At 38.1% G+C, this 19673-nt stretch overlaps 2 protein-coding genes across 6 annotated transcripts in view; both read left to right on the forward strand.

The window, feature by feature from the left end:
• The window catches only part of LOC310912784 (TLC domain-containing protein 4-B-like), a 29788-nt gene extending 21150 nt beyond the window's left edge, over nt 1–8638 (forward strand). For all 4 annotated transcript variants that reach the window (XM_083867601.1, XM_083867599.1, XM_083867602.1 and 1 more), the window contains exons 6-7: nt 618–691; nt 3985–8638. In XM_083867601.1, the coding sequence (XP_083723727.1) occupies nt 618–691; nt 3985–4300 (390 nt within the window). In that variant the 3' untranslated portion in view covers nt 4301–8638. The remainder of the gene's footprint in view (nt 1–617; nt 692–3984) is intronic.
• A 3961-nt stretch (nt 8639–12599) lies between these two features.
• HCCS (holocytochrome c synthase) lies at nt 12600–19601 on the forward strand. Of its 2 annotated transcripts, XM_083867734.1 has the most exons (8): nt 12600–12686; nt 13112–13261; nt 13961–14109; nt 14696–14844; nt 15947–16066; nt 16604–16690; nt 16938–17147; nt 19395–19601. In XM_083867734.1, the coding sequence occupies exons 2-7, from the start codon at nt 13147–13149 to the stop codon at nt 17134–17136; spliced, it is 819 nt and encodes a 272-aa protein (XP_083723860.1). In that variant the 5' UTR covers nt 12600–12686; nt 13112–13146; the 3' UTR covers nt 17137–17147; nt 19395–19601. The 2 variants fall into 2 exon arrangements, with proteins under 2 accessions (XP_083723860.1, XP_083723859.1); XM_083867733.1 differs by lacking the exon at nt 19395–19601 and having other exon boundaries at nt 16938–19211.
• The last annotated feature ends 72 nt before the right edge of the window (nt 19602–19673 follow it).

Raw genomic sequence — 19673 nt, forward strand, 5'->3', positions numbered from 1 at the left:
TTGGTAAGGCGGATCAAAGGCCGTGCTGTGTCACTGGGGGAAGAAGCTCGGCTGCAGGGGATGTGCCCGTGGAGGAGCCGTGCCTGGCCAGGGCTGCCCCTGCCCTCTGCAGGAGGGAGGAAAGGGCTCTGTGTGCCCTTCCCTGCTGTCCAGTGAGAGCTCTGACTTCGGCTGCGCTTTGGCAAAATGTGTTCCTAAAAAATGCAGGGATGCTTTTTCTTCAGCATACAGTGTTTCTGTTTGGGCTTGTTTAAACGTTGAAAAATCAAAAAATATTTATAATTCTTTCAGACAGTAAAGCTATCATGATAATTAGTAATCTATGACTACTGTGAATGTCTTCTCTAGTTAGCTTTTCATGGGCATTTAACTGTAGGTCTTATTTAAGATTTACTTGAAGTAAGAAGCTACTGATTGGAAATACCTGAAGGACAATTGCAGCTTTTGTGATAAAATTTGCTTTGAAAGTGCAAGAAAGGTGGCCACAACTGGCAAACTCAGTTTGATTTAAGAAGTTGAGATGATATATCATTCTGTGTATACTTAAAGACTTAAATGACAATTTCACATCTACCTTGTTGATTTTTGCATCATGTCTGTTTTGTTTTGCTAACCAGAGCAAAGGTCTGCTGGCTTATTTTGGAAACTTCCGTCTCCTCGCAGAGTTCTCCACTCCTTTTGTCAATCAGCGGTAAGTGGTTAGGGAGGTTTTCCATAGTTCTTTTAGAATTTAATCTGCGTTACTATTTATGTCACTTAGGAAGTCTTTTTATAGTTGTCAAATGTCTGCTGAGAGGGAGTTTGCATATATTCAACTAAGGATTACGATATGAAAGTCTTTTTTGCTATGAAAACCTTTTGCTGCTATAGCTGCAACAGTGTAACTAATATATTCATCCCCAAGTTCCTTTTTAGATTACACCAGGCTTTGTATGAAATGCCAGCTTTTTATTAAAATACCAAACAAAAAATTTCACAAATAAAATATTCTTTATTAACTTTTGTATATTCATTTAATTGTTATAATAAAACTATCTTCAATATGGGTGTTTTTTCTTGGTCTCATGGATGAGGAAAAGAAGCAAGATAATATTGTCATCAGAATCCTAGAATGGAATTGGCTTGCCCTGTATAATTTGAAGTTTATTTTCAATATTCCACACACGCAAATCAATACTAATATATGCATATGAATATCTAGAATAATATAAATGTATGTTCTTTGTTTGCTTTAAAAAATAGTTCTGCAAGTTATTTTGGGCACTTAAGTATATGTGAAATGGTTAATCCTCACACCTGTGATTAGAGAAGAAAGGGGCAAAAGCTTCTCCTGCAGAGCTCAGAGTCAGAGCCTGCCCTGGCTGCTGGTTCAAATGTTTTTACCTGATTTGCTGCTGTATCAGAAAAGGAGGCTGATGATGCCACATACTGCAGCAGGGGGAAAGCTGTCATTGGAGTTTTATGGTGCTGTGGGGAGGGTGGCCTCTCTCATTACTCTGTAGCCACCAGGACATAGCTGGGGGTAGGGATTTGCCTGGAAAGACTTCACCTCAGGTAAGGGGCTTTGGTACAGAGCAGGGCTGCAGCCTTCTCCTCTTCCTCCAATTTTTTGCAAGGTAGGATGAGAACTTTCAGTGTATCAGATGCCCTTTTCTTAACCATGCTTTTTGGGGTGTATTTCCACTTTACTGCTTCTATACATGTGGTATCTGTTTTCCAGATGTCTGGTAGAAAAAAGGTAAGACAAACAGAAACTATTCCTCCTGCAGACAGGCTATTGCCCATTACTGCATTGTGACTGTAATCTCTGAAGTGTTTTATGACACTGTAGCATTCCTCAGAGCTCTTACCGATAAAAAAAGACTCTGCTGTGGTCCCTTTTGAACATCAGCTTGGTAAACTTGAACTTGCAGGAGGACAGGGTGGAATAATGGAGTTCTCCAGAGGCTGCTCTCCACTGGCCCAGTGCAGTTGTGTAGGAGATACCAGTCTGCTGTAGCCTGTGCTCTGTGTGCACAGAGAAACTTAAGACTAAATAAACACTTCTTCAAACTTAATGAAGAAGAAACTCTTTATATTGATATTCATGTTCTAGTGAATGGCTGTTGTCTCAGCTTCTACCAAGATAGGATGTCATCTTGGGTTCAGGTGGGTTCCTACACTGATGCTTACCTTTCAGACTGTGACATTAGAAAGAATTGTGGTACATCTGGCTATTAAAAGTAATTTGTGTTATACTTTTAAAATGCCTATGGTGAGATTATGGGTCTTTGACTACTGACATTTAGCACTCTCTCAGAAAAGCAGAAATTGCTGCAGGAGATAAAGTCCCTTGCACTAAGTGATGTCATCTCATTAGTGCATGATTTTTTATTTCCATTAAATTTGAAGTGAATCAGAGCCTTAAGAGAGTAAGTAGTGGGTAATGATAACGACTTTCGTTATGTTTCTTGTTTGCATTCTTAGTCGACCAAAAGAGCTCTTATTAAAATATAAAAAGATATTCTAATCTTAGAACTGTCTGTGTATTTCCTGTCTTTGTTGTTAGGGATCTCTAATTGGAGGTTGTCTCCATGCCAAGCATTTAGATCTTTTAATGTTAGTTATCAGCATTTATGTAATTAATTCTGAACTGTAGTGGGTAAAGTTGTAATGGTAGCTGTTATTTACAGACTTTTCTTTTTTTTTTTTTTTTTTAATTTGCTGGGAAAGGGAATATGCTAAACAGACGTCCAGTTATCTATACTGGCATGTTGTAGTCCTATGTTGTATTTAGTATGTTTGAAAACCATTTTTCATATTACTTTTTGATTTTGCATTGTATATATCATTGAAAGTAAAGGCTTTGATTGTTAATCTAACCAAACATATCAGATCTTTCTCTTCATTATGTCAGTAAGTTTTTCTGTGGTGAGGCATCCTGCTTCTGGGCTGGACTGCCACTTTGAGTGCCTGGACTTTAATTGTCCTAGTTGCATGCTTAATGAATTTCTAGAATATGTCTGCTAGAGCTGGATGTCTGGAAAATCTTTTTAGTGTATTCATAATTACCTAGGTTGTAATCTGTAGGTAATTAAATTAAAAACTACTCTTAAAACCGGGTTTAGAACTGTTTTTTGTTAAATGATTTTAGCCTTATTTCTTATTGGAGGAGAACTGATTGTTTCATTCTCTTTCCCATCCCCCATTATGAATACAGTGATTTAAGTTATTTTGCTCTGGTCCTGCTTGCAATTGCTGCACAAATTTTACTTGTTTATTCTGGTTTAAGTGTGAATGACAAAGGGTTAGAGGAATTTGTTGTTCCTTTTTCAACCCTCAGGTTCTCTGTGCTAGGCAGTAGATAAGTTATGCCTGTCTACTATATCTAGGACTAAATATGCAAGAATTAATCTTTAAAGACCATTTATGACCCAGAAGTCGATGGAGAGGCAGTTTTTAGATTTATCTTTTTCATTGGATAATCAAGAGTTCACAGTGTCTGGTTCTGAAAATGTTCTGGTTTTGGGCTGAACAGAAGCAGTCTAAAAATTCCGATTACAAGAAATGAGAGCTCTGTCTGGAGTACCAAATCCAAATTTAATTTTATAGTTGCTTTCAGTGAGACAAAGAATTTTAGCTGCTGTTGGTATAAACTATAATAGCAAGTAATAAATATGTCTTCATGATTTTAAAAGATAGTTTTATTATTGTATATTACACTGAAATGCACATGGGTTGTAAACTGGTTCACAATTCATATCAGGATTTTCTATGTGTTATTCTGCAATATACTGGATATCATAGACTGCTTAAGTGGTGGGGAAAAAGGGCAGCCAAGCAGAAGGATTTGTAACTAAGCCCAGACAAAGTGCAACAATTTAGAAATTATAAAGCAATTAGAAGCAACTAATACACAATGAATTAAAAATAAACATGAAGTAAAATATTTTTTAATGAGATGACTTCAAGTCTGCCTGGTATTTGTGAACACTTCTTTTGCAGGTGGTTTTTTGAAGTACTGGGATATCCCAAATCTTCAATAGCCAACATCATCAACGGTGTGCTGATGACAGTTGTGTTCTTCGTGGTGAGGATTGCCGTCATGCCTGTATATTACAGCCATGTACTTTCTTCGTTTGGAACAGAAGGTTTCCAGAGATTAGGATTTGCAGCCCAGAGCGCCTGGATTATTTCAAGTGTTGTCTTGGATATTATGAACGTGATGTGGATGGTCAAAATTGCAAAAGGATGCTACAAGGTCATTTGTCTTATTGGACGGGAGGAAGCGAAAACTCACAGAAATGGAAAATCTGCCTAAAAATCATACATAAAATGAAATTTCTGCTATGAAAATAATTTGGGTTCACTGAAACAGTGCACATTTCTGCCATGGAATGCTCCTCTTATGGAAACAAGGTATTACCTCTGTACTGACCTTACTCTTTCCCTAGCCACACTGCCTGCACGCCCAGGGCCACGCTTTGCGGATCCTGTCCAGAGGGGAATAAAAGCAAAAGCTCACACAGATGAGTTCCACATGCCTGTTCTAAGCAGTTGCAAGCATCAGAAATTAGAAAGGAGCAAACTGGTTACTTGCTTATTGTCCACCAGTGTGTTCAAAGTGTTTCTCTCAGGTTTCTCTGATTAAAATGTTTTATAAATCCAGTGAATACTGACATATCTGTTTTTTTAGAAAATGAAAAATTCCCCAAACTCCTGATATGGTGCAATTTTCCAGGCACGTTTCTATGTTTTCTTCTAGGAATAACAATCAAGATTTCATTCTTGACAACTTTTTAATTTTTGCAAGAAAAGCTAAAAATTTGGCTTTGATTCTATGAAGTCTTTTACTGCTTTTTGTTCTGCCTTATATGAATGCAAACCATTTTGGGAAATTTATGAAATAATTTTATCTAAAATGCTGTATTATAAGACCACATGATATCTTAAAAGCTGTTAAAATTCTCACTTTGATGAGAAGGAGTCCCATTTCCTGTGCTAGGTTACATGCAATAGTACATCTTCTAATTTCCCCATGGAGCTTTTTTTATAAGTTAATATGGTAGATGATATGTGGAAATGGCATAGTTCTTACTGAAGTGCTTTTTCCTTTGCTGCTACTACCTTTGAGAAGTGCTGCAGTTTTTCTCAGAGTATTTTTAACCATTGGCTGTTTGGATTCAAAGTTTAATTGCAAAGATATTTATATCTTCTGTATACGAGATGTGTAACTTTAACTAATACTTTTTTCTTTTATGACATTTGATACAAAGTGTGGAGAGTTTTTGTCACATTTTCCTTGTTAATCAAGTCAGAAATCTGAGGTGTGACTAAGAACACTCTTGAATTAACTGTGCCAAACTCCTCTAAAGCTGTATGGTAATTCCATAGAAGGAACAGTTGACCTCCATAGACACAATTTTTTCGTTGTTGTTCTTGTTTTAAACCACACATTTGTCAATAGATACTCAGTTACTTTGTGAACTTGAAGGCTTGGAGGTCATCAGAGAGGAATCTCACCATCTAGAAATAGTCCTAAATCTCATCTATAATACAATTTGAGAAAATTCTGAGTTATGTTTTATTTAAAATTATTTTGAGAGCTATATTTATGTGTAAATTTGTTTTGTTTTCTTTTAACCAGAATTGTGACTGATGAACTTCTATTTTTTTTCCTTGATATAGGTGTGCTAAAAGTGTCCATCTTCACTGAAACATCAGTGTACATCCCAATTATTGTAACAATCTGTTAAAGCAATTAATTTCTAAACTGAAAGATAGCATATTTAGCCCATAGTGGATGATTAGTCCTGTTCCCTCTGACAAAGCTGGGTGACATGAGCTCTCCCCTCCATAGTCAGAGGTGTGAGTGCCCCGTGCTGTCCTCCCTGGTGAGGGACTCTGCCATTCCCCTCTTCCAGAAATTGCATGTAAGACCCAAGAGGACTGCACAGGCTGAAATGCCTTTTAACTAAGGCAGCTGCAATGAGTTTAGTTCCCCAGTTAAAATGCTGTCAGGGAGTATTGTTTGGACTTGTGTAAAATGCCCTTTTGAAAGCCTAGTTCCATTGCTCAGCTTGGCAGGCTTTTTTCTAAAAGTTTCCCAATCCTGCCTTGTTAAGAGAGATAGCAAGGATTGTTAGTACTTGTGTTTTTTGGGTCCCGTGGCTGTTAATACTTCACAAGCCTACAGACAAAAGATCAGTTTCTGCCTTGGGAGCGTTCACAATTAATCTGTCAAGCTGTATGATCTGAGTGAGCACAGTGCCTCATTTGGGTACCAGTAAATCCAGAGTCTTTGAGAGTCAATCCTGTGAGCTGCTTTGCTCAATGCAATAGACTTTCTTTTATGCTAATTTGCAGAACCTGGTATTTTTGAAATGTGATTTCAGTGTACCTAATGCAAAATTGTAAAAAGGCTGTGTTTCTATTACCTTTATGATTTAAAGGTGTATATGAAATACTCTTTGTTTTTTAAATCCCTAGATCCCTGTGATTAATAGTTTTGTAAAAGCTTGTTCCTTTCTAAAATTAAGTCCATTCAAACATTTTGGAGATGTATGCTTAAAAATAGAAGTCTGCTTTTATTTTTAGGGAAGTACAATGAAAAAATTGAGAAGATGATATTGAGCAACTTTTAGGGTGATAATTTATGAACATTTCTGAAATCTCTGATTTCTTACATTAATGTTAATATTTCAGTTTTAAATATTTTGTTCTCAGTGGAGAACAAAATATTCATTGAAATGGTCTACTTCTTCCACTTTTAGATAGACTTGTGTTTGATGGGGGGAAAAAAGTAAGTCAAGGTATAATAACATTGACATTAAAACTAGATTTAGAAACAAAAAACAATCCAAAACTCTGCATACTACACTTTGGCCAACAATCCAGGCTTGAAGGGCAGTAGGATAATTCTTTTAGAGCAGCTAATATTTTGGACTGCTGCACAAAATTAATGTAATTAAAAATTTATTTTGCAATGCATTAGCTTTAAATTTTATAATTTTTTTTAAAAAGTTATTACAATTATGTCCTGATGCATCAGAAAAAAATTCTTAGTAAAAAAAAAAAACCTATTAACAGCTGTGGTTTCAGTAAAAACTTTAGTAAACAGGCAGCAAAGTTGTGATGTACTAAATACAGTAGTGTATATAGGGCACTTTTTACCTGCCATTAAAAGCTTATAATACAGCAAATTAGATAGCTGTGGCACCCATTTTTAATTGCACTTTATTAATTTTAAAAATGTGGTAAAATATTGATAAAATTTAATGTTGTAAGCTTGTGTCTTTGCTTTTTTATGCAAAAAAGTAAATGCATGATAATTAGCATAAAAATGCTTTTGAATGTAATATCTTATTAATGGCTTAAAACTTCTATTTTTAACAGATGCATTGTACAAGCAGACTCTTGGCATGTCACCTGCTCTTTTCTGTGAGCATATCAAATGGAAGGAGTGACTCTTGTATAAAATAGCATGTTTTTCTTTTCTTTTCCATTCTTCAGTACCAGGTGACATAAAATTAGCTTGCTGATCATGGGAGAGACTGTTTGTACCAGTTAGGCTGTAAGCAGAAATGCAAGTTTCCATTTTTTATGGTTTTAATTTTTCATCAAAAGTTGAGTAAATACAACTTTCAGAACTCTATGGGGGAATGGTAGGTCAGATGTTCTGTAACTGATTTGTGGAATCAGTACCTGCAGAGAGGAAGTACACTTCAAATATTCAATTTTTCAGAGTGTTTCAGTGGATTTCAGGAGAGAGTCTCACACAACAGGGATGCTGTATGGGTTATCTGTGTGAATTCTTCAGTGGCAAGAATTACATCTCTGAAGCCTACTCTACCTCTATAAATACACACTATCTTGAGTGAGCACCATAATTTAATAACTTAATTGCTTAAAAAACATAATCCATTGAAAAATGAAATATATGCACAGGAAAATGAGGAGAGCTGACTTCATATATAAATTCTTGACAATTCCAAATTTTGTACTAAAATTTATTAAAAGTTAAATTAGTTACAGTTTTTGGAAGAGAATGACTTCCATCTTTACTTAAAATATTGTGGGAGAAGATTGCTCATATTGCAGAAGTAACAACCTAAGGGTAAAAGCTTACACAAGTGAGCAAATGTATTCAGGCAGGTTTAAAGAGGACAGGAGGAGGAGACTTTGAGTACACACATAGAGATCCAGATGTCTTCCTGCTGCTGTGGTGGGGACAACAGCACATGGATGCGTCACATAAAGGTTTAGGTGTTTGTGTCTGTTCGCAATGGAAAATGAAATTTTATTCTTTAAAATTTTTAAGCTGTATAAAATGGAATACCAGTTGTTGATTACTGTATGAAGAGGACTTTTTCTCATGGTCTTGTGTGTGTTTAAGCATATGTATGTACAAGCTTTCTGTAAAAGACCATTTAATAGAGAAGTTTGAAAATTTGTTTTGTGATGCTTCCACTGAGCCATTCAGAGGAAAATAAAGGGCTGCTTGACAATTACTCCAGCTTAGGGTTTGGTACAGTGTTGGCTGCTGCTGAAAGCCATCAATAAAACAAATAGAAAGGGACTAGAATTTCCAGATGAAAAAGTGGAAGTGTAGAAGACTTTGAAAAGTATTGCAAGCCCCTTTCATATTTTTAATAGCCTGCTGTACAGCAGCATTATCTGGCTACAAGGAGCTCCACGAGGGAAAGTTTGTTCCTGGTCAAATTTCTCCGTCTATTGAATACAGGCAGAAAAAGAACAGTACTTCATTGCTGATATCCTGATGCATGGCAGTCAGATGGAAATAGTGATAATATTTATGAACTTCTAACATTCATCCAAACCTGGATAAAATCTGTGTTAGACAGGTGAAGTTCTTAGGATTTTCTGAAAGCAACTTGGAAGTTGTTTTTATGGCAGAGAAGATGAAATATGTGCTGTCTGGGTTGTTTAGAGATCTGGGTTAAAGCATCAAGTCATACTTTTAGATGGTAACACTTGGTGAGGTTTCTTACCCATTAAAAATTCCTACTAGCTACCTCCTTTGAAAGTCTTGTTCTATTTATAATAACCAAGCACTTTATAGCTCAGTAAAGAATGGAAGGTAGCTATGAAGAATAAATTGTATTGTTTGGTATAAGAAATATTTTGGCAAAATTTCTTCAGAGAACAGTTTCAGTGTGTGATGTCCTGCACTGAGAGGGCATCTGTTTAATAGGAAGTACAAACATTTTAAACCTAGTTGTAAGTAAAAGAAGTGTCTTTAAGAGAGTGAAGTATGAAGTGATCATCAGCATGGCTTGGTATCAACCACATAATGATTCAGTGTGCTATTTATAACTTCCTACTTACTGAAATTGAAAATATAAAAGCAAATAAAATATTCTGTATTGTATCTTTATTTTTAATCTATGTGTGGGATGTCAAATATTGTGCTTGTCTTGTGGACAGGACATGCTTTTATGAGCCTATAAATATTTAAGTATATGAGAATCTGCACCCAAATGGAACATGTTGCATGCAAATTGTCTTCTAAGTTTTTAAATTTTGGTATTTTTAAAAATTTGCTAGGTTTGAAAGCAACATTTAAATATGAATACTAAGCTGTAGTACAGAATACAAAATTTTGAATGCAATGTGGTTTTGTTTATAGTAATCCTATTCCAGTTTCAGGAGAAAAATCCATCAAATCATAGGGGGAAGGAAAGAAAAGGGCTAATCATGAGCTCAGCTATATAATTTGCACACTTAATATGCACACATCCAAATGTCCTGGATTTGTTTCTAGCATGCATTTACCAAACAGTGTTTTCTTTGATATTGGCAGATACCTATTTATGTAGAATAAGCACAGCTAACCTGTTCTAAAATCAAATTAGAAAAGCTGTTTGGAACAAATGAGTTACAAGTTAGGCATATGTAATGGAGCCAGTAATTCAAAAATGTTTGTATATTCTTCTGTCTAAGAAGAAACTTGATGAGTTTATCTAACTTATGTGCAGAGTAAGGACAAAACCAATAGATTCTCCTAGACTGATTTCTGGTAAATCTTGACAATCTGGTTTGCAGTAAATTCTAATACTGTCACAAAATGTCAGGATCACAGTATTAAATTCAACTAGTAATGTGACCTGATTGTAGTAGCAATCCTTATCAAGGCACAAGGACTTAAAAAATGCAATATAACAATTCTGAAGATTGGTGATAAAAGTAATCCATCATAGTAAGGTGAATTTTTAAGTATTATGGGTTTAAATTTACTTTTTATTATAAGAAAGAATCTGAATTATTTGTTAGCATTTCAGTGATACTGTAAAGCATTTCTGCATTTTGTTTGAACAATTTAGGAGCTTGCATAAAACGATACTGGCTGATTTTTTTTCCCTTTGATATATGCAATAATGTCAATAAGCAATAAATTGCATGTTGTATGCAAGGTATTGGTACTTCATAATAAAGGAAAGGAACACAGTTTCTTATTTTGTGAAGTGTTCTTTCTTAATATGATAGAAGTTTATGTACCTATAAGTGCATCATGAAAGAACAGTTTGGGGGGGTTAAATTCTGAAACAACTGGCTTTTATGGTATCTTGAGATTTCATGCTGTATCGTATTTATTTTAAAGAGGGTGAAGATGGGTGTATGAGGTCTGAGTCCCACTGTTGCTCAGGTGGCTGGAATTTTGAATGCTGAAATTCTATGTAGGACATCACTGGGGCCAGGAATGTAACTTAAACTACAAATTTTTGTTGTGTATTTTGGAAGAACTTTTGTATTTGATAGTATAATTATATTGCATTGTCTTGTAATACTATGTGTGCCAGGGCCTAGGCTGGACAGTTGTCTGAAGGCTCTGGGGATAAAGAGCCGCTGTTGTCAGCATATTATAAATATGATGCACTACACAGTCCCTTACTGAATGCTAAGGTGGGCAATTAAGTTCCTCAGTATGGCAGTTCCTAGGTTCTGTATGTGCAGTGAATGAAAGCATGGAAGCATGAACTGTGTGGTAAAGCCCACAGGTTTCTTTGAGCATCCTTAGAAATTGCTGGTGTTTTATATCTTAACCACTGGCTTCCAAGAAAAGGAATTACTCATGTTTCTTTGTCTTTTCTTATGTGTCATGCAATAGTTTAATAGTTAAATTGCTAGAAGAAAACACAAAGCAGTCCAGTATTTCTCTTTTTTTCCTCTCATTTTTTAAAGAGTATTTAGTTGCATTTGTAAATTATATACTTGAGGTACTAATTTTACACTGCTAGTGTAGTAAACTACTCATTAACTAGTTGGTCTGTTAGCAAGTGAGTGGGAGTTTCTGGGAACAGACATTCTTTGGGGTCAGATGCTATATAGGTCACATTTCCAACTGCTTGAGGAAGGACAATGGGGCTTGGTAGGAGGCTTTCCTATTGGCACTAGGCAGCTTTGAACACTGAATGGTGGAAGGGACTGAGCATGGCTGGGAACAAGGGGCCTTTCAGGGAGCCATTCTTAAAACGATGCATTCAGCAAATCCTGCTTGAACTGTGAGAACCATTATCTCTCCCTAAGATGTAGGATATAGGAAATATTTTGTATATCCACTTCTTTGCCATACTCGGGTGTGCAGCTGCTTTTCATTTTCTCCCCAATTTTTTTTTATTACTTTTTGTGTTCTTGCTGAAAACTTTTGTTTCTCTCCTCATATTGGTGTGATAATTTTGCAATACAATTAAAAAAAAATTCAATCTTTGCAATGGATATCTGTCATATTTTTGAAGATGGACTACTCTGGTATCTTCTTTTGCTCTGCTTTTCTGGAGTTCACAGTGCAATATGCCTATGGGTAGACTGTGTTTCATTGAGATTGGGACCTTGGTGTTCTTTGTAAAGAAGGCTTTACATTGAGTAAAAAAATATTTGCTACTTGGCTCATCTTACAGAGGATGAAAACGATGATCTATACAATGACTAATAGCGCAGTTGTTGTTTCTGGTGCTCTGGTGCACAGTGAGCTCCATCTTCTGTGTGCTGTGGCCTTCACAAATACAGGTAAACTGCATCTCCTGGCTTGGAAACAAGACCACATTCTTAGGAGATCTTAAAAGAGCTGTCGTATTTTTCCTGGCTAGTTAATGTTTAAAAATAATATTAAATAACTTTACTATCTCCGCAAGTTTAGTATTAAAAAGGATACACCTTTACGGTATCGCTGCGTGCTGCTAGTACGGTATGGGTTCCCTGTATACTGCAGCAATGCTTTGCGGCTGTAGGGGATGGTGGTTTCACGAACAAGCCCGCAGCAGGAGCACACCTACCCTCGCTGGCGCGGCCGCCCGGGGCCCACCGCGGCCTTCGGTTCGCTCAGCTCGCTGTCCTTGGCGAGTTCAGCGCCAGCGCTCCTCCCGTGCCGTGCTCCCCCTGCGCCTCCCTCTGCGGCTTCCCGGGCTGCCGGGCCTGGGCAGCGGTGCCGAGAGGGACCCGGCCCTGCGGGCGCTCCCGGAGCCTGGCGGCGGGCGGGGATGCGGGCGGGGCCCCGCCCCGTGCCCGTGCCCGCCCCGTGCCCGTGCCCGCCCCGTGCCCGTGCCCGCCCCGTGCCCGTGCCCGCCCCGTGCCCGTGCCCGCCCCGTGCCCGTGCCCGCCCCGTGCCGGCGGGCGCATGCGCGCAGCGGGGCCGCGCTCTCGCGAGGCGCTGGAGAGTGGCAGAGGCGCTCGGGGCCGCGCCGGGCGAGGTGAGGAGAGGAGGGGGCGGCGGGCGCGGGGCGGTGCGGGGGCGGTGGGGCAGAGGCGGCCCCGGGCTCTGCCGTGCAGGGAGGCGGGCGCTGAGGCGGCGGCGCCCCGGGCCGCGGGAGGAGCGGCCTGCCCTGACCTTGCGGGTCGGTCACGGCGGGGACGGGCCGGGCCGGGGCGCTCCGGCGGGAGCCGCTGCCCTTCACCGCCCGCGGGCACGGCCCCGGCAGGCACCGTGAGGAGCGGCTGAGGAGGAGCTCGGGGCGGCCCTGGTAGGCCCTTGAGATTTTGTTTGGGCTGGAATCTTGTTACTTAAATCGAGTTTTCAGTTAATTCGTGGTGCAGCACTGCACCTGCACTTGACGTTCACCTTAATAAATAACCAGTGTGGTGTTGTGTTATGAATGTTTGCTTTCTTTTTCCTTAGAAATTACCTCTTAAAAGGCCCGGTGTGCAGAGGCCATGGGTTTGTCCACATCCTCCCCGGCTGCTGCAGAGCAGTCACCAAATGCATCCAGGAAATATCAGACGGCGTCTCCACCTTCAGAATGTCCCATGCATCAGAAAAAAATGAGCGGTAATTATGCTTGAAACCTACTAAACTCTACTTGGAAACCAGACTGAAAAATCCTGGGCGGGGGGTGAGGGAAGCGAGAAATTCTTCAAATAAACTTGAGGTTTTTGTTCAACAAAAGTCATTCTCAAGTAAATTTCCCATAGTAGGAGTCACTTGTTCACCAGAACGCTGTGCAAGCTGCTTTGTTTGTAGAGACTGCTTACTGCAGAACCTGTGGGTCACTCCCAGTTGTCACGTTTCTCAGGGGCCCTACAAATCTGTTGTGTGGTGTGGTACAGCCACAGAGGGCCAGGGAGCCCCCACAGAGATGGTGACTGGTCGTCACTAAAACAGTGCATCTGGGAAAGGGCAGCAGAAGGGTGTAATGAGATGAATGCCTGGAGAAGGACATCAGCTCTTCTGTTGGCTCAGTTAAGGCACTGGGTCAGCTTCTCTGAGGAGATCTTAAGTACAAACAGTTCAGTATTGTGACCAGCATGGGGATAGGAAATGAGCATTCAAAGACTACACAAGAAACTCTGATCTTATCATGGTTCTGGGTCCTGAAATACAGGAAGGAGAGCAGTTAAAACTGTTGAAGAGCTCATAAGAAAGAATGAAATACCTGTTTGCATTTATGTGAGCCTTCAATGAACTTTTCCATTTCATGTGTGAGAGTTTACATCTTGTAGCAAAATGTGTACTGCTGTTGTGTTTAAGGTTGTCCAATGCACATGAAGACTGCTGATCATAGAACAGAGAACACAGATGATGTTCCTGCACATCAAGAAAGAGCTTATGAGTTTGTAGCATGTCCTGTGAAGTCTGGTGCATCTCAAATGAAAGATGACATAGATCCCAGCAATATGGTAACTTTTACTTACTTCATGTGTTTTGTTTAGTCTTGTTTCTTCTGAAGTGTTATACCCAAAAATGTAAAGAGTGTTACTTGTAAGCTAGAAACTCTGGGGAAAAACATTATTTTTAAGACTGGTTTTTCTCCTTTTTGTGCAAATTTTTATTTAAAACAAGTTGCATCTTATTTAACATTGTGTTAAAATTTACATGTCTGGTGATTTTCAAGTTTTTAAATATCTTTTGCTCTCTACTTACTAGTTACATAAATGTTTTTTATGATACATTGGTGGATTTTAGTTTCTGTGTAATAGTATGGTTGAGTTCTGATTAGCATCTCCAAGATTTCCTCTGATTTACAAAAAGCATTGCTCTTTTGAAAGCTGAAGTTTAGGCAGAAACCTTTTCTTTAGTCTTCTGATGACAAACTTGTGCAAAGAGTTCTGCTGCAAAAAAAGATAATTTTGGTTAACTTAAATAAAGGCTGAACTTATTGATCTTTGTAGGAGTTGATTCATTATGCTTTCATTTTTCTCAAACACTGTAACTTAAAAAAATGCTAGTACTCTAGTTTGTTGTTGGTTCTCCTTGTTCTGCTAGATGCCTCCTCCCAATCAGCAGCCATCCCCAGGTCAACCATTTCCATTGTCAACTGTTAGAGAAGAATCTTCAATTCCTAGAGCACATTCTGACAAGAAATGGGTCTACCCTTCAGAGCAAATGTTTTGGAATGCTATGCTAAGAAAAGGGTAAATACACTGTGAATTATCAGATGTGTCTGTGAGCCTGGAATTAATGAACTAGTATCATTAGTTATTGTTCTTTTATTTTGAGAGTTTGTGGATTTTAACCAGTAAATAATAAAGTAGCTCTTTTTAAAAAGTACTTTTTTAATAAACATATTTATTTTAAAGGGTGAGTTAGTCTCAAAGGCCATCTGCCTTCTAGTGATCAGGAGGATGGTAAAAACTGTCAAGCAACTGCTACTGGCTCAGAAAATTTTCTTAAAAGTCCATGCACAGGTGTAGACAAAATTTGCATGATTGCCAACTTTCAAACTCAGTTGGTTTCATGCTAATGCTATAAAATGACAGTAGAAGTTCTATGTAAGAACATCTAACTTTGCAGAATTGCTAAAAACAGGGAAATTCTGCAAGTACGTAATTTTGGTGTTTACAAAAATTTAGTGTAGGCAAGACTAAAAATCGTCCTGTGCTGTTTGTCCTTTTGTAATGATTTGTTTGTCAGTCTTGAACAATTTTACTGGTAGTTTACTTTTGGAGCAATAGTAAATCTTTTTTCTATGTGTTGATATGGTTCATAACACAATATGATATAAGCAGCCTCTATGGAACATACAAGTTTTGGTCCTGTAAACACTGAAATGTGTTTGTTAATGTTATGCCAGTTGAAAAGGAAGCACACATGCAGTCAAAGTGCATGTGTGCTTTCATCTCAAGAGAGATGAAAATTGTTTCTAAGTGTTTGCAAAATGTATTGAATACAGGACTTCTGTGTATTAGGAACACAAGTGGGATTTTTCCTAAGCATTTTTATGAATACTGTGGATGTGGTGATGTTTACATACTCTGATAACTTTCTGATCCAGTTAAGCTGTTAATTTAGCTATGTAGAATTTGTGGATCTCTGTGATGATAAGTTGGATAACCACACTTTTACACAGAAAAAGAAGTGGTTCTTAAGATGCTTAAGCAGATGAGCTAGAAGTTTGTGTACTTGTCTTGTGTCTTGCATACAACCTTAAATCTCAATTCAAAAGTTCATCAGATAAACCTGGGAAGGTGGAATAGTTATGCTGTAATGTTTATAAATTGTTTTCTTATTTTTTAGGTGGAGATGGAAAGATGATGACATAACAAGTGAAGATATGACCAACATTATTAAGATTCATAACCAAAATAATGAGCAAGCTTGGAAGGAGATTTTGAAGTGGGAAGCTCTACATGCTACGTATGTACCTATGAAATGTTGCACATGAAATATTTGTAACGACAAAGATGCGAGTTGTAAACTTAGCATGACTGGTGTAAAGCACTGTTTAAAAAACTGTTACCTTTTAGGTCAGCATAGTCCCTGTTCCTAGAAGATACAGACTAGTTAAGCATTTGGTATTAGAAAATTTTCTCCAGAATTCCATAATGGTTTTTACACAGTAGTTTGGATTATGGTTTTCTGTTCTTAATCTATTAAATCTGTGGATTAGATTTGCAGAGAACTGCTTTGTTGACAAATCAGAACAATGGTATGGAGCATATCAGAGATACTTTATCATACCATCAGTAAATGCTGGCAGAAATGGGGTGACTTTTTAAAGCTTTAAAGAAAGGAAAAAAAGTTGGTTTATATCACTTGTAATTAATTTTTTACTGTTACTTTCTTCTACTCAGTTTCTCTGTTACTAAAACAAATTACCATGGTGGTTTAATCACTGAAAATAAGACTGTGTTCAAAGATAAAAACTATTTTCCTTTTAAACTGTTTGCACAGGGAATGTCCGTGTGGGCCGTCACTGATGCGGTTTGGAGGCAAAGCGAAGGAGTACTCGCCAAGAGCCAGAATACGTTCATGGATGGGGTATGTGGGTAGAGAAAAAGATCTTCCAGTGAGATGGGAGGCTAGAGAAATGTGTCTGGAAATATGGTGTAGGAATTAATTTAAAGATGTTTTAGAGCATATATTGCAACTTAGAATTGTCAGAAGATAGAAGTAGTCATAGTGGGATCTTATGGACAAATAAATCTTGAACTGGACCTCCACTCCCTCTCCCAGGTTGATAATGTCCACTAAAATACCTCCATGGCTTGTTCCCTGTCCTTGGCAGGTACGAGCTGCCGTTTGACCGGCACGACTGGATAGTTGACCGGTGTGGGAAGGAGGTGCGCTACGTCATCGATTACTACGACGGCGGAGCCGTGGACGAGAACTACCAGTTCACCATCCTGGACGTGCGCCCCGCGCTGGACTCGCTCTCGGCCGTCTGGGACAGGGTCAAGGTGGCCTGGTGGCGCTGGACTTCCTGACTGCTCCTGTGGTGTGTACCCCAACTGTAACCACTTTCCTCCTAGACAATGGACGTGTCAGGACTTGAGGCAGAAGTTCTCTGCAGTTGTCATTGCTTTCATCATCACCACTGTTCTCTGTGGGTGGGAAGACAGGGAAATCTCTTGCTGAGTACACCAATGCTTTGTGGTGTTTCAAATGGAATAAAGTTACAGTGGCAAAAACATGTATCTTAATTTTCTTAAGAAATGGGAAGCCTTTTTTACTTTGTCTCAGATTCTGCATAAGCTCGCCTTCTTTTCATTTCGTGATGTCAGTGCTGCTCCAAATACATTACAATTCTGATTCTGACTGGAGTTTTGAGTATTACTTGATTAGTGAAAACTGGAAATTTCATAAATTATTTCACATATTTAAAGTATTTGGATACTTCCATGATGAATAAAGGGTAGGAGATCTGGACTCTTTCAAATTACGTTTTATTTACACTATAAAGCCATGTATTTGTTTTCACATGGACATTTTACCTATTCAAATACATACTTCCTCAGAAAACTTCATTTAATCAGTTAAAGGAGGTGTAGTGTGGTATGAGTATTTTAAAGGTATGTTGTGTAGAAAAGGAGAATATACTCATGCCTTAACCTGGATTTTTTCTTTAAACAGAAGAATATCTGTTGGAAGCAGGAAATGAGTATCGCTTTTAAAACAGTATTTCTAAAAGGACATAAAATTGATATTTAATGGCTGTTTATTTGAATATTCAAAAGGTGGTTTTCTGGTTGTAGAAAATGGATTATTTTAGTATTTTCATGTCTATAATGTGTGTCACATAATGTGTTCAATACAGAGCTAAGCCTTATTTAAAGAATCTCCTGCAGTGCATCTGTATTTGGCACCCTGGCTACATTAATGGTATTTATTACAGCATGGGTTTTTATATAATAAGGAATTACACAAGAGTGTGTGAGTACACAGTCACCCACGTGAGTATAGTGAGGTGCATTACAGGTGTGTACATAAGTGGCCTAAAGGGTATCAAAAGTGCTGTGGGAGAAGGTCGATTGGACTGTTTTCTAAGAGCGATGCTTGGTGTAAAGATTTGATTATTGTTTGTGCTTAGTAAGGGAAATGAACTTTTTAAAGTCTTCCACTGTAACAGCTTTAAGTTTGCACAACTCAGTAAGTTTCAGGTGCTGTGCAAAACACTTGGGAATGGAAAGGAATGTGAGAATAGCACATTGTAGCTTCTCAGATGGGGGAAGCTGCCTTCTTGAAACTCCTCACCCTTAATGGGAAACGAGCTGTACATTTCATTTTCTGAAAGTGGCCTATATTTAACTGACATTGGAACCTGTTGGTTTGTGTTTTGTTTCCCCTCCGCCCCCCAGTGGGAAGCCCCTCTTAATGTTTCAGGAAACTCACTTCCCATTTAGGGAAAAATTAGGGAAGCTTTCCTACATTAGAATTCTAATGATCACAAGTAGTTCCCACTTCAGAGACAACTGTTGTGCATGGTAGGAGTAAATATCCAGAATTGTAAGAGGAAAACCATGCTCTTACCCATATCCACTTTGCTTATTCTTTTTTCACCTTTTCATTGATTCATATATGTGTCTAAATAAGCAATGTATGGATGAGATAAATGAAAAGTGAGTTTGTATGAAGCATATCTGACTCATGAAGGAACTGCTCTGGTCTAACAGTAAAGATTGAAGAGTACTCTTTTTGGAGTGGTGAGTTGTTTTTGTTTGGGATTTTTTTGGTAGTTGTTGGTTTATGCATTTGGCTACTTGCTACAGTGTATTTCTCATAACAAAATATGGAAAGGCTACACCACTGTAGGGAGTACTTCAGAAGCTTCAAAAGCACGAGTTTGCTTTGTTGATTTTGGCACTGTGGTGTTGAGAGCATGGAAATTACAATTGCTGCTAAATCTGTGGAAACCATCACAAGCCACTTCAGGTGTTTACTATCTCCTGTTATGTTCCATCTTCCACAGATTCAAAATTGTTCTTTTCTGTGCTACTGTTAATGAAATGTACTACTTTGTCATCAAACTATAAGAAGAATCAAATAAATATACTTTTCTTAACTTTGGTATTTGGTGATCATGTTTTTAACTGTAATAATTATTAAAATGAGCTTTTTGCATGTGTCATGAGATTCTAGTCTGTTACAACTAAAATCTTGCTATAAAGTATATATTTGATATTGTTCCTATGTACTATTGTGCATTACTACAACTTAACTGTTGTCACATCTACTAATTCTTCAGGTGAATACAGAACCAAAACCCAAGGACTAAATTCAAGTGTTTGCTAACAGCAGTTCTCAGAATAAGAGCGTATGACAAGAAGTACATTCATCCTGAGTCTGGCTAACTTGAGAGGAATGCAAAGAAATTAAAAAACCAAAAAATTCCTAGAAGATTAAATGAAAACAGTTTCTACAAGCAGTAAGACTTAAGGAAGTAAAGTTTCTTTAGGCTTGGGTTTCTTGATGAATGATGCATAGATGTTAAAATTATTATAATTCCAATGTAAATTTGAATAAT

Source organism: Zosterops lateralis (assembly GCF_965231275.1).
Source record: "Zosterops lateralis genome assembly, chromosome: 9".
Lineage (NCBI taxonomy): Eukaryota > Metazoa > Chordata > Aves > Passeriformes > Zosteropidae > Zosterops > Zosterops lateralis.